Below are 14,423 nucleotides of genomic sequence, written 5' to 3' on the forward strand. Positions count from 1 at the left end.
CCTATATCTGCCCCTTCTCATCTTCGGTACCAGAGCCCACCACCACACAGCTTCAGACTTTTCATACAATGCTTGACCTCCCACCACACTGTCATGCGCTCTTGGCTGCTAAGACGGCATCCAACCTGACCTTTGCCGAGATCGCAAAGGCAGTTCACAAACCCGAAGTATGGACGACGGCTCTCTTCTACGGTCAAGCAACAACCGACGAGCCAACGGCCAAGGCACTCTTCGAGTTTCTTGGCGGTGACAAATTTCTACAAAGCTATAATGATGATTACAGCGAGGATGGGAAAAGAGGGATGACAGCCACGAAGCTGGTAGGTGCTTTGAGTGGGAAAGGGGAAGGTAATATGGGTGTTACGGGGATGGTCACTAGAGGTGGCACATTCGAAATGCCTCCGAAGGTGAGCTCGGCTGTTCTGTCTCGTAATGTTTTTACCATGACTCACAATGTACATTTATCAAAGGACCCGGTACTCTACCGACTATACGAAGTGCTGGTCGTTTACGGCTACTCCTACAAAGCCCTCATCCAGGAGAAAGTGAACTACATACTACCGCTACACATGAGTAGGAGCTAGCTAACACCCACACCAGTTCGGCGACGGTATCATGTCCGCGATCAGTATGTTCCGTCTCATCCTATGTCAATTCTCTGCACATTCAATCCCTGAGGGCCTTGGGCTGATCAACACATCTCCTCGCGCGCAGACTTCCGGACCTCGCTCGAGCGCAAGCCGGACCCCGAGGGTGATCGTGTCGTGATCACTCTCGATGGCAAGGTCAGCTGGTAATTCCTCGTAGAAAACGAGATTCTAGCTGACATTGATCGCAGTTCTTGCCTTACTCGTCACCCGAGAGCTGGTAGAGAAAGAAGTACCACACACCGGACTCGTGATGCACAACGAGCCAAGTGGTCCACATGAAGTGATACTGAACAATGCAGTCATAAACCATACGACTCAATGGCCTTGTCTCCCCGAAAACGATGTAACGAGACATAAGTTATTTGTGCATCAACCCCTCATTATATTATTCGGTCGCCTTTCACCGCACATCCACCTCGGGTCTAGTCTTCTTGGTTCTACTTATACCTGCGTAGCAGTGGTAGGCGGGGCGGCCATGGGCGCGGGAGCAATCTGAGTCTGGATGGTGGGGACGGTGTTGGTGACAGGAGCACTACCAGACACAGTCTCCATAGGCACCGAAGTCGAAGCGCCAGCACTCGCACCTGTACCCGAAGCTGTGGCGACTCTACTACCTGGAGCACCATACGCGACGAGCTGGTTGAAAGGTGTTCGCCAAGTGGGGTAAGATCGACCGTAGTGTCGAAGCGTGTAAATGACTTCGAGAAGGAGGATACCGAGGACCTGGTGATGTCGGTCTGATCAGCTTAAATCGTCCGCGGATCTGTGGAACAACCATGTGTGACCACGTGGGGAAGTGTTGGTGAGATGACTCACGAGGAAAGCAGCAACGAATCCAAGACCGATCGAAGCGCTTCCGAGCCTATTTCCAGCTGTCAGCTCAAATGAAGTCACTGGATCGATGATTGATGAAGGGTTGAGCTCACGAAGCGAATTTCCATCCTGACCAAAAGCTGAACGCGTCCGCCTCTGTACAGAGTGCGGCGGCAGAACCTACAACACAATGCAACGTATCGTCAGCAGTCAGTCAAGCCAGAAGAAGAAGAAGAAGGATGTTGTCCGCGCTTACCGAGGAAGAAGATGAACAAGAATCCTAGGAAGGAAGTATCGACCAATGTGGCGAGGAAGAGGTGTTCAGGGCGAATGTACTGGATCACGAGGCTGCGTGGGGATAAGGCATGTCAGCGACTTTTCTTGACGACACTCATGTACTGACACCACGTGCTTGTCCCCAAGTGAGAGGCCCGTGTCATTGTACTCACACTGCGATAAAGTAGAGGAAAGCCAACACGCTCGCTGCGAGCAACGCATTTCCAGCTGCGAGGTTGGTATGATTGACGAAATCCGAACCGACTGTAAAAGGTTAATTGAATCAGTCTTGTGATCATTCGCGCTGATAAGTGCGAAGGAGTATATGGTCGTTTCGTAACAACAGGTGACAGAACAGGAGGAGAGAAGAACTTACAAACTTCAGTCGATTGAGCGATGAACGCTGCAGACACAGCCAAAGTGACTAGCGACCAGAATGCCGCGAAAGCCTTCAAACCGGTGGTGAGAAGGGGTAGGAATGACATGATGATAGTGCTTAAGGCGAGTACGGGATCGTAAAAGTGACTGTCCGACTTGAATTACCACTGAGTCAAGTCAGTCCGCAATATATAAATGTAACAGATTGATGAGAAGAAGAATATGAGATCAGGGATACAGCGTATAGTTATATGATTGAGAGAGTTGGGGGGGAGGGGGAGTGTGGGATGATGAACGTGTTGTGTGTGCATGTCTGTGATTGAGTCAACTGACTCAAAGTGCTAGAAGATCAGGTCAAAACCTTGCTCTTGATCTCTACTAACGCTCGGACCTACCCGAAGTGGCTTGGCACATTAGACTAGAGATAGGTCCGAGCGAGCAACCCCCTTTCCTCAACAACCAACACCAACAACTAAATCCCAAGCTAGTCTTTGTCTTTCTCATCCCGTCTCTTTGCGTGTGCGCGCTACTGACTCTCTCGGATGCCCCGAGCGAAATAAGGATGTGAGTCATGTCAAGATTCGGAAGTGGCAGATGGGCTCGAGCACGGTAAGTTAAAACAGTGTACATATAATACAGGCACCAGGGGAAAGATAAAATGTCAGAATGAATAAATTAAGGAACGTGACGGTGCTAGTTTCATATCTCCTCGGTATCCTTATAAAACCCTGTGACTTTAGGCTTGGCAATAAGGATGTTGGGATGCAAATACACACAATCATGGTAGAGGCGGTACATATCAAGTCCGAGACGGGGGAGATGGTCAAAACAGTCGCCAGTAATAGGTCGGCCGAATGTGCAGCGTCGGACCGGAGGCGTGCATCTCGTCCATAGCATTGATCGATTCATCGTGCGCGACTGCAATAATACCTAACCTAGTCATGATCAAGTCTCACGTCCAGAGTCCGTCGACCTTATCCTCCTATATCCTATATCGATCCTCTTCATATACAAAGCGTCCCACTTAAGCAGCTCTTTACTCCTGCACGTGCTCCAGGCTCATTCTGGCTAAGCACAATTACCTTCAGCACTCCATTCAGAGATAATATCTGAAAGCCGGGTGATCATCTCCAAGCTCGACGATCTCTGCCCTTGTCATACCATCCAGACCCCATCTCCTCTTATACTCTGGGTCCTCGAACTCTTGCACTTCGTCTGGGTGCGGAGCAGGTCCATACACCTCGTCTCGTCGCTTGTTCTCCTTCTTTACGGCGAAGTAAAGGACGATTGCCATGCTAAAGTTCAACAGACAGAAAGCGAGAGCTGTCGCGTGACCTGGAAGGAATCGTGGCGCATCTTTGTTACGATACGCTTGGGAAGATACGATTCCACCAGAATTTCCAGCCGAGAAGACGAGGCCCATGGAAACCGCTTTCTTGTCTATCAGGAATACGAGTCAGCAGGTGCAAAGATCGCGCGTCAGGTCGCCGAGCACTTACAATGGTTACCAAATGTGTTACCCGTCCATGCGATCGTAGTAGCGATGAGTGGTCCAACTGCCGAAGACGAGACAAAGACAGCAAAGTACAGAGCGCCCTGTGAAACAAAGATAAGCATTTCCATACGGCATTCTAATAACAGAGCACTTACGGGATATTTGATCGGAATGGTCAAAAGCATGAGGTAGCCGATAGCACCGACAAGCGACCTGTAACAACGCGGGTGAGCAATAACCCTTTGAATGTATTCGGGGCTCTTACCATCCCATCAAAAAGAAACCCCGTCTCTTGTACTTGTCACTCAACCATGCCGTAGTCATAGTAGTGATAAACATGAGGACGTATGCTTGAGGAAGAAGGGTCAGTCACATACAGCCGGTGTAACCACTCGAGTACTCACGTGGTGTACTGAGAAGCAACGATTGGGAGATGGTGAATTTGCCGAGGAAGGAAATGATTGTGGGAGTGAATAACCTGCGGGGGTCGACTGTGAGTGACGGGTCATAACTGCTGTCGAAACAGCTACTTACGATCCACTACACACGAATAACGGATCAGCGTAAACCCTTGATAACTTGACGTGATAACTCACCTGTAAAGAGGCTCGGCTGCACCGATGTACATCAACATGAGGCAGTATGTCTAAACAGTTTCGTTAGTCCTCCAGATCATTCTACTTTGACATGACCTGCACTCACCTTCCAGTCTTTTAACGCTTTCATGATAACCCTCTTGTTGAAACTTCCCTCCGAGGCCAATCCTTGCTCCTGCTTCAAACGAACGAGGACCATCTCCCTCTCGAGCGGGGTAAGGAATTTGGCTGTATCGGGCCAATCGTGAATCATCCAGAATGACATCACGGCGACGATGAATGTGAGTAGACCCTCCATGATGAACTGGATGATTAAGCGGTCAGCTCCAGGCCATCCTACGGCGATAATGCTGGTACACTTACAATCCATGCCCAACCCTCTTTCCCGCCGACGCCGTCCATCTTGCTCAGCGCGTCTGGGGGAGCAATTCAGCGTCATAACTATCCTGAGACAAAGACTCTAGCGACTACTCGAACTCACATCCAAAGATACCTCCAAAGGCACCAGCCAACACTGCGCCTCCGAAGAAGAACGCACATCGTCTATTGATCTCATCACGTTTATACCATCCTGTCAAGTAGAAGTTGAGACCTGGGAAGAGACCGGATTCGAACAGACCGAGACAGAATCGAAGCGCGAGGAGTTGGCCGTATGTGGTGACCAGACCCACTGCGTTTTGGAATCAGCAAAACCTCTCATGACAACCGATCGGTTTGGCACACACTGGTAGTTTGGAAGATGGCCCAGCAGATCTGCGACGTTCTCGCGTATCAGCATGTAAGTCATGCGTATCTGCAACAGTCAAGCTCACCATAGTGAAAGGGATCCACCTCGATGGACGAAGTTTCTTCAGGACCAAGTTGGACGGGACTTCAAAGACGACATAGCTGACGAAGAAGACTGAGTTGAGGGAAAGGTTTCAGTACGATCCTCAGTCGAAGTATGACAGATGGACATACTCATCGATGCATTGGAATACTGGAGCGAGCTGAGGTGTAGCTCGGTCGTGAGACCTGCGATGCTCGACGGTGTTAGGATGATCGTTAGGTCACTGAGCATGCTTATCACCCACCGACAAGCTTCGCAGCGCCGACATTGACTCGGTCGATGAAACTTAGCTACACACGTATAAGTCGATCGGTAAGTGTTTCTGATTGCAACGAGGAACGACAAACGAGAAGCGCAACTCACCAAGTAGAGCAGACTATGTTGAAGAGAGTCAGGTATGATCAGCATGAAACTTCATGTACCACACCGGGTCTACATTCTCCACGCCTTGAAACACTACGTGCCCCACCATCCCTCTACCACCCACCCACCCATTCACCGGTGCTCGCTCGCTTCGTTCACTCGCACGAAAACTCACGTCATCCAAGGGATCAACCTCAAATCCAATTTCCTCAACAACCTCTTTTCCATCTCTCTATACTCTTCCGGAGTCAGATTCGCAATCTGCTCTGCTGCAGCTCTCGAATGGTCCGGCATCGTATCTGGCATTTTTTGATCGTCCGTATTCGCGACATATCGATGGGAGTCGAGCGAGGAGCGAGAATGATCGTTGACGTTTGCAGAAGGTTTCTCGGCGAAGTGTGACATTGTGTATGGATGTCTTCTTGTTTGTTCTCAAGGATGATCAGCTAGAAGAACGGTCGTAGGTTCTAATGATTTGTAATTGTACTTGTATGAGTATGAGTATCGTCCCGATCAGTGATGTCTGACTACGACTTTCTTCTCGCTCGAACGAAGAGGAAAGAAACGGGTGACGGGTTCTCAGCAACACTCGCAACAAGGCAAGTCAGCTTATATACCGTGTGTTTAGGTAGCCGGGCAGTACGGTCAAACGGCACTTGGACATCCTTTCGGTTATACTCCACATGATTCGGTACCGAATTGTAGGTTACCCATCCATCGTAAGTGTTGACACGGGGATGGTACACATGATTATTATTGCGCGTGATCAAAGCATTTTCAATCATCTCCGTTCCGCCGTTATCAAGTGGCGCCTTTCCTTTGCCTCGACCTGTTGCCAAGAAGAAGAGGAGAGCTAATTCAGAAAGAGTTACGCATATCATAATCAACGTGTGACTAATGCACTTCGGCCTCCCCGAGGGGCACCTGCTCACCGGACCGAATAACCGCCGGTACCCCGGAGCACGGTTTACTCGGATACAAAGGCGTGATAAGCTGTCTGGTTTAGAGGAATTTATTCCACGGCATGGCGTACAAAGTTAAGACCAGTAGCGAAATTCAAAAGTCGACACAAGTTACTGCTCCTCGCTGTCTTTAAACTTGTGTTTGCATCTATCTCTCTCTTTCATCTTTCATCTTTCAACTTACAACAACACCTCAAGCTAGCAATTCAGTATCGATCAATGGATGCATATCATATCAACTCGAACCCCTTCCAGCGAGCTCCTGTTCTCGACCCCCTCTCCCTCTTTTCCTCTCTTTCCCACTAGTGACGCTCTCGCTATCTCTCTTCCCCTTCCGCTTCCTCAGACCCTTATCCTATTACCTACCCATACGCATATTGCCTAGCTACTCTCCTCTATTCTACGAGAGATAGCTTACTAGTCGTAATGGAACATCAACGCTTTAGGTCTAGACAACCTGTGTTTTTCCCTCTTTGTATCTCTTTCCTTTCAGAAACACTCTTCATCCTATCTCTAAACTTTCTTTTTCTTCCGTAAAACGAAGGAGAAGAAGGGGGAGTTGGGTCTTTTTGGGAGGGGAAGATACTATTAAACGGGGGGAAAAGCCGGCGTTTCGCCGTTCCACCCTTGATACTTTTTTAACAAATCGTGGAGTATCGAGGACTAAACTGCGCTGACAATCCAACCTCCCCTCCAAATCATTTGCCGTTTTGTAATCTGCTTTTTGACCGAATGATCACGGTATCATGTTTGTACGTTGTAGAACTAGACATCATCACCAATGCAACTGTTTGTGCATCGCTTCACACTGTACTGGACCTCTTCACCCTCTTCGTTACATGGTATCATATAGTGCATGTTCACACCGCATTACACGGTATAAGCGGTATATGGCTCTCCGTCTACAGGACTCTCCCCTCTACCTCCGGTACTGCTCAACCACATGCTCAAAACCCCTTCACTCATTTCGCGGCTCGTTTAGTCCTCACGAAATCCACAAAGTCATCTATTGTCGATGGCCATGCTCCTGTGCACAAGTAGAGCGTATCAGCTGTCACCGTAATCTCGCAAATCATTTCTTATGAACATTCGACTAGTCAACCCACCTTCATCATCATATTCTTTGAAATCCATGTCGATACTCCTGACAAAGTCGACGAACAGACTCCATGTATCTTTGCTGACCGCCTTTCCTTTTTGTTTTATGAACTCGAGCCATAGCGCGAATTCTGTTTGCGTGAAATGTGGTGACGAGTTATCCGGGAGATGGGACAATGCTGAAGGGGATGATGAGAGGGCAGGAGGGATGAAGAGAGTCCACAAGTCGACAGCTGAGAACAAAGACAAGAGTCAGCTCTTGCAAGAGGCAAATCAACGCAAACTCCAGCTTGACATACCTGTGTCAAGCGGAAGTGTTCTAGCACCGAAATCTTGTCCTTTGGCAAGGACGAATGTGTGCACATAGACCTTCTTGAAATAAGCCGGGTCGGTGTTCAGCTTCTGGCGCAAAGTAGGGAGATATCCTTTTAGCTTTGCGACGGAGTCAATCCTGAGAGACATAGTTAGCATGCGCCGATTAGAGAATGGAGGGTTCCAGTACCCACCCGCCGGGATATGAAGCTATACCAGAAACGAAAGGGGCTTTCTCCCATTCTCCAGTCACTTTCGAACCGAGATCTGCTGCCAAGCAGAACAGGACGGAGTCCTATAGCGAGGTATCGAGATCAGCTCTCTTGTGTCGTCAATCAGACAGCATCCGTTGAGCTCACACTAGCAGGGTCGATATCCAGCTCTTCACATAGTTCCATCGTACCGTCGATCTTGATTAACTTCGAATCGGACGGGTCTGCATCACGAGGTGGGGATGTGAATCAGCCTGTGAGTCATTCCTACCCCTCATGTCACGGTCTGACCAGACCTGGCGCTCATCATTCTCGTCTGCCCTTGTCCTATCAAATCGCGTCGAACGTTGAAAGTTCGCCCACTCACCTTTATACTTCTCCCATATCTCGCCCAACTTCTTCTCCTGTCCTTTATTCCCTGATGACTGACTCTGAGCAGCTGGATCATTGTAGTATGCGTCGAGGGACTGTATGTGATGAGTATCAAGAACGGCAGAAGTAACAGAACGAACGAAAATGTCAACATCAACCCCGGTAATTGATGGCGTTCTATTATAGTTGGAACAGATCAGACGCACAGCTTCTAAACCCTTGTATTTCTTGACAAATCTAGTAGCGTCTGTAGTCCTGTGAAAGAGACGACAGATCAGTCACCAATCGCGCAACACTTGGGCAACGTTGGAAGGGGGTTGCTGAAACGGGAATAAAGTAGAATATGCGTTACTCACGAAGCACCTGTTATCTCTCTAAATTCGGCGATGATGGCCGTGTCTTTGTTTCGGATAGGCTGTCCAGTGGAAAGAAGTCGGGCGAAGTGCAAGCACGCAAGAGTAAAGTGATCGGGCGAGGAATTACCGGAGAGCAGTGAGGGACAATCGGGTGCGAGCAGTCACAATCACATTCCGAGTGATTGATTGTTTCATCAAATCGTGGAAGATGAAGAGGGAGGCAGCAAGAGGCAATGGGTCATACACATCTCGTTAGCTCAGGTCTTACTGAGCTAGACCTTGGAAAGAGGAGGACTGAACGCACCATCTTATCAGACGTCTGGGAGGAATGTCGGTGTGCGGCGAAGAGTAAGTATGAGATTACGACGAGCACGAGCCAGATCAGGATTGTCAGAAACGACGTCTTGAGTCGCTCTTCTTTGGTAATAGTTGGGAATTGTAGAAGCTTGAAAGCGATAATCAAGAGGAAAAGCAGATGGAATGAGGTTTAATGATGAAATGATGATGCGAGTATTGGTGCTAAACCACCTCCACTTTCCCGCATAACTTCAATCGTCCTGTTGATCCGAGCGCAGACGCCCATAATCTGGTCCTTCCCAGTCAACACATATCAGTCTATACTCTTCGATATGGTCCAATCACAAAAAGCTGCATGTTCGTCCAAGCACCCAAGACAAAATACATAAACTAATACTATTGCTGCCACGTCACATGTCTCTCGCCTACACCTGCCCATTCCCAAGTCTTCCATACTTCGCCTTTCACCTCTCTCTCCCTCACCGCGACATTCGCATTGCTCTCCACAAGGTCTTGTACCTTTGCCCACAGACGAGAACGAGATGCAGTAGAGCCCTTCGGGGGCATAACGAGATCTCGAAGCTGGTCGGGAGGGATGAAGGGGCTCGGGGTGGTCACCGGGTCAGTGTAGTGGAGTTGTTCCTGGAGATGGGGTAATGTCAACACAAGCGCTCGGAATGGGAACCCCTAAACCGACCTGATCTTGCAAACGTTTCAATGTCACTTGAGCTAATTCTTCCGCCCTGTACTTCTCCTGCTTCCTTTTGTTCAATTCAGCGCGTAGGTATGCGATAGCAGCAAGGACAGCAGCGGTTGCTACACAGGTCCGGTTAGCTGGTTCGCCAATCGCAGGCCATTCTTACTCACATCCGAGCTGACTCTTCCACCTGTCCAGAAGATCTGACGCTTCTAGTTTGGCGCGGCAGCCCAGGGTGAGATCCGTCCTCGAGGCAGCATACCATGATTGGCCACTGGTGGGTGAGCTAGGCCTTAGATAAGTTGGACTCACTGCACATCAATCGATTCGATCACATCCTCATGCTCGACCAGATCCTTCAAAGCTGACTCAAAAATCTCATCAAACTGCTCTTTTGAGAATTTCGGCTACGAAATCGTCAGCTTCAATGCTAAGGGGTATTCCTGGCTCCCGACTCACATCTCTTCTCGCAGCAAATCTGTCCCTCAGAGTTGACTCCTCGACACCAAACCTCTCACCCTCTCCTTTTCTCCCATCATCTTTGCCGAGACCCACGCAGACGACCTGCCCTCGTCCCTTGGCCAGCTCTCTCTCCATCTCCTTTGCCAGACCTCCAATCATCCTCTTCTTCATCGTATCAGGACGACATGAAGGCGGGAAGGCGCGAGGGCCTAACCCAGGAAGACCATCCGTGAGTGGTGAAAGGATGGACAAGGGATGAGGCGCTAAGATATACTCTGGCGCGCAGGCGACGATCTGTCCATCGGCGCACTCCGCGTGAGGTGGACAAATGGTACAGCTCTCAGGTCGAGGTACGAATGGCAGCAACGGCAAGGCGGAAACATCGCAGTGAACATCCTTAGCGGCTTCGGAGTTGTCGAGTTCGAGGTGTGCTTTGCGTGCAACACACGCTTGAGCATTATCGATGGCACTCTGACGCGTCAACACAACGTCGTTTGTGTTCGACCCGGAGTCGCAGTATCCGATGGCTGATGATTGGGTTTTGAAGTTGGCGATGAGAGAGAGGAGAAGGAGGAACAATGCGGAGAGTGGGATAGTAGCCCGAGCTGCTGGAACAGTTGCAATCTGGTCGTTGACCCGCTTGACCAACGATGTGTTAGGGGTTGTCTCAACGGACGAGGATATAGTGATTTGGTTGTCTTCTGGTACATCCCGGGAAGATATCTGGGTTAACTTGTCCTGAATGGCGTGGTTGTATTCGACAGCGGCGTCGAGCTGCTCCCGATTGGACTTGAGAGCAGCTTTCACGTCGGATGGGGGCGTACGCAAGTTCTCCTTACTAGGTCCGACTCGACGTAGAATACTTGTAGGAGTTGAAACGCTGGGTGCTGGCTCAGAGAAGCGAGGCTGAGCGGGCTTAGATTTAACCGCAGAGCCAAGTCCGATAGATGACTAGAGGATCTGAGTTAGCTGTGGTTTCAACCTGCAAAGACTGTGACTCACCTTTCTCCTCCGCCTTGCTCGCTCGGCCGCCTCTTCGCTACCGCTCTGGAAAGGGTTGAAGTCAGAAAATCCAGATTCGTCTCCGCTTGACTTTCTCGGTGTTTTAGGTCTTGAGATCTTCTTCGGTGTCTCATCTTCTTTCTCGCTCTCCTCGCGTACGTTGTCCATAATCCGGATGGCTACGTCACTTTTCCTGCCAGTCGTTTGAGGCTTGACGTCCGCTAGACCAGTACTGGGTGTTCGTACTTCAGTCGTGACGGATGACGAGGAACCGATGTTGGATCGTCGTCTGCTTGTGCTGGGAGGAGCAGATAAGAGTGAAGGGGGAGCGGCGGGAGTAGATGGCGGGAGAGATGCGCGACCTCGGACCGAGCGGGGCGCCTGCGAAGGGTTAGAGAAAGACCTTTAAATACGTAGAAGGATACTTACGGGGGTTGCTTCCTCTTCGATTTCTGCTTCCCCACTATCATTCTCAACCTTAAGAGTAGATTTCCTAGGTCGAGCCCTAGGCTTCTTCACCGATTCTACAGGTGAATCAACCTCTACAGATGCCGAAACTGAAGACCTTCCCCTGCCTCGCGGTTTCTTTGCAGGCGGTTCCTCCACCACGATCATATCTATTGGTTCTTCCAGCTCAACTGTTGGTGTCTTCCTTGGCCTGCCTCTTGCTCGTTTTGTGGGTACAGCCGGAGACTCGTCTCCGTTCTCGGACACAGTCACAATGCCCTTTCCGGATGGTCGGATGTTAGCTGTCGCAGCTGCTGCAGCCCGAAGGGTCTGCGTTCGCAGGGTTGATTAGCGGGGTCTGAGTGGCGAATGATAGACATCACGTACGGGTGCTTTACTAGCGATATGTTGTTGAAATTCCTGGATCAGGTCGCCCTTTTTTGCGTTGGAAGGGAAAGCTCGTCCATGTTCAAGCAAGATAGATCTACAAAAGTTAGCTTAGAAGTTGTTGAGCAGTGTCTCACCGAAGCTGGGGGACCTGTGTAACGAAAATCAAAAAGTCAGCCTTTGTTTACACAATTCTCCGCGACCACCTAGTAGCAGCACTCACCCTAAGACTGTTCGCATCGAATCCCTCTGCAAGATACTCGTCGGAAGGAGGGGCGGCCATGTTGTCGATTGTCGCCTAGGTGGATGTATGGATGTCGACTGTCGATGTTGATGGCCTAGAGATGTGGGGTGTCGCTTGATGTCAAGAAGTAATAGTACTAGTGAGATGACGATGTTGGATCCAAACAATTCAAGTTGTTGTCTTCGACCACGGTCAAGTGCCACGCGTAACCTTACAGTTGAGTATGATCATTATTATTATTTTCAGGATGATTTCATCTATTTATCCAAAGCAGTGAGATTTGATTCCGTCATAGTCGTGACCGGAGATGGACCTCGTCGCGTGGCTCGTGCGTTCGTTGCGAGTTAAGTTGAGCGTCTGTGCTCTATCTACCTTGAACTCACTACATTTCATCACCGCTTCGCTTTAGACATCTCCTGTAGCACTCACACCATCCCTCAAGTAGCACTGCTGTCACGACCTGGGACATTCAAATCGTTCTGATACCACTTCGCTTGCCCACACCCACTGTCTCACTCCATCCTTCGTCATGGCGGCTTCTCTCGTGTCTTCTGTCCCGGAGGAAATCTCAGCGTCCTCTTATGTCGGATTTGATTGTGAGTGCATATCTGCTTATGATCACACTATGGGGTCTGACTATGTCCTGCAATAGCTATCACCCGACAGATCGAGCACAAGCTCCTCAAACGTGGTTTCCAGTTCAACGTCATGGTTGTCGGTAAGTCAACCCCGTTCGCTTGCTCGGCGACTTCGCACTGACGTACTATCGCAGGCCAAACCGGACTCGGAAAGTCAACACTCATCAACACGCTCTTTGCCTCTCATTTGATCGACTCGAAAGGTCGATTTGAGCCGGATATTGGACCTCGGCAGACTACCGAGATTCATGCGCTGTCTCACAGTAAGCTTTCGGCTTCATGTTCAAGTGGAATGGCTCAAACTGACGTGCTCCTAGCTATCGTCGAGAACGGTGTGAGACTCAAGCTTAACATCATCGATACGCCTGGTTATGGAGATAACGTGAACAACGAAGGATGCTGGGATCCAATCATCAAATATGTGCGTCTTCTAAAACCCATTAGGACGAGGACAGGAGTCATAGCGCTGTTTGCTAAAACCCCAAATTTGACACAGATCAAAGACCAACACTCTGCCTACCTTCGAAAAGAGCTCACTGCTATGCGAGATCGTCACATCCCTGATACACGAATCCACTGTTGCTTGTTCTTCATCAACCCAACTGGACACACCTTGAAGCCTGTAAGTGGAGTTGATATGTTGATATGAAGCCTAACAGTCCGCTGACTGGTTTGCAGATTGACATTGTCGTTCTTAAGAAGCTCGCCGAGGTCGTCAACGTGGTTCCAGTCATCGCCAAATCTGACTCGCTGACCTTGGAGGAGCGAGCTTTATTCAAGGAGAGAGTGAGTCTGTTGATCTAATCTAGCAAGACAAGGGTGTGCTAACCGGCTCGACAGATCATGGCGGAGATGCAATATAACCAAATCCGGATGTACCCCTTCGATGCTGACGAGCTTGACGAAGAGGAACTTCAGTTGAACGAGCGTATCAGGGTGAGCTCTTTCTCCGAAGAGTCCCTGCATACAGCTGACAGCCTTATCAGGAAATGCTCCCTTTCGCCGTGGTCGGCTCCGAACGTAGTGTCATCGTCGATGGCAAGCCGGTACGAGGCAGGAAGAACCGATGGGGAATCATCAACGTCGAAGATGAGAGGCATTGCGAATTTGTCTACCTCCGAAACTTCCTCACAAGGTGAGTTGGGCGTTAGAGTACTCAGGAAGGCACCACGCTGACCTGTCTGAATCGCAGGACTCACTTGCAAGATCTTATTGAGACGACTGCGCAGATTCATTACGAGACCTTCCGATCTAAGCAGCTGCTGGCGCTCAAGGAATCTTCCGCCAAGGCGCAACAAGCTTCCGCTGCGGGTGGTGCATAGAGTGTCCTTGCATCCGGCGTTTGTCGTTTTACGTTTTATTTAATGACCTTTCATGTTTATATGCCCTTTATTGTCCGTATTTACCACTTCTTGCGACTGCTACCTTGATCGATCCGCTTACGATACCCGTTGATACCTACCGGTCATGCACCCGCTTACTGTTTAGGCAACAATGAGCACACACTGCGCACAATGCGATCATTCCAGTTAGTCGG

General features: G+C 49.7%; 5 protein-coding genes across 5 annotated transcripts; 2 read left to right on the top strand and 3 right to left on the bottom strand.

Annotated features, from left to right (window-relative positions):
• Window positions 1–68: 68 nt before the first annotated feature.
• CI109_106425 (cyanate hydratase) lies at window positions 69–871 on the top strand (the record flags this gene model as incomplete). Its single annotated transcript, XM_032003781.1, has 5 exons — window positions 69–407; window positions 471–545; window positions 601–628; window positions 715–785; window positions 839–871. 5 exons carry the CDS (start codon window positions 69–71, stop codon window positions 869–871), a joined length of 546 nt encoding a protein of 181 aa, XP_031861779.1.
• A 220-nt stretch (window positions 872–1,091) lies between these two features.
• Window positions 1,092–2,224, bottom strand: CI109_106426 (uncharacterized protein; the record flags this gene model as incomplete). Its single annotated transcript, XM_032003782.1, has 6 exons — window positions 1,092–1,373; window positions 1,467–1,512; window positions 1,577–1,643; window positions 1,720–1,811; window positions 1,913–2,003; window positions 2,116–2,224. 6 exons carry the CDS (start codon window positions 2,222–2,224, stop codon window positions 1,092–1,094), a joined length of 687 nt encoding a protein of 228 aa, XP_031861780.1.
• A 989-nt stretch (window positions 2,225–3,213) lies between these two features.
• CI109_106427 (uncharacterized protein) lies at window positions 3,214–5,805 on the bottom strand (the record flags this gene model as incomplete). Its single annotated transcript, XM_032003783.1, has 16 exons — window positions 3,214–3,557; window positions 3,617–3,713; window positions 3,768–3,825; window positions 3,878–3,962; window positions 4,017–4,090; window positions 4,147–4,152; window positions 4,209–4,258; window positions 4,315–4,512; window positions 4,572–4,624; window positions 4,690–4,878; window positions 4,934–4,961; window positions 5,021–5,109; window positions 5,169–5,222; window positions 5,282–5,327; window positions 5,401–5,413; window positions 5,576–5,805. 16 exons carry the CDS (start codon window positions 5,803–5,805, stop codon window positions 3,214–3,216), a joined length of 1,614 nt encoding a protein of 537 aa, XP_031861781.1.
• Window positions 5,806–7,324: 1,519 nt separating this feature from the next.
• CI109_106428 (uncharacterized protein) lies at window positions 7,325–12,287 on the bottom strand (the record flags this gene model as incomplete). The annotated part of the gene is made up of 18 exons (XM_065967835.1): window positions 7,325–7,389; window positions 7,469–7,693; window positions 7,760–7,911; window positions 7,967–8,067; window positions 8,132–8,208; window positions 8,352–8,451; window positions 8,563–8,611; window positions 8,713–8,771; window positions 9,439–9,651; window positions 9,707–9,825; window positions 9,877–9,896; window positions 10,019–10,113; window positions 10,166–11,119; window positions 11,171–11,551; window positions 11,600–11,947; window positions 12,005–12,014; window positions 12,142–12,155; window positions 12,228–12,287. 18 exons carry the CDS (start codon window positions 12,285–12,287, stop codon window positions 7,325–7,327), a joined length of 3,042 nt encoding a protein of 1,013 aa, XP_065823907.1.
• Window positions 12,288–12,777: 490 nt separating this feature from the next.
• On the top strand, window positions 12,778–14,208 carry CI109_106429 (uncharacterized protein; the record flags this gene model as incomplete). The annotated part of the gene is made up of 9 exons (XM_032003785.1): window positions 12,778–12,844; window positions 12,901–12,966; window positions 13,021–13,149; window positions 13,204–13,307; window positions 13,383–13,508; window positions 13,565–13,672; window positions 13,727–13,822; window positions 13,873–14,021; window positions 14,079–14,208. The coding sequence occupies 9 exons, from the start codon at window positions 12,778–12,780 to the stop codon at window positions 14,206–14,208; spliced, it is 975 nt and encodes a 324-aa protein (XP_031861783.1).
• Window positions 14,209–14,423: the final 215 nt, after the last annotated feature.

This window comes from Kwoniella shandongensis, chromosome 12 (genome assembly GCF_008629635.2).
Source record: "Kwoniella shandongensis chromosome 12, complete sequence".
Taxonomy (NCBI): Eukaryota; Fungi; Basidiomycota; class Tremellomycetes; order Tremellales; family Cryptococcaceae; genus Kwoniella; species Kwoniella shandongensis.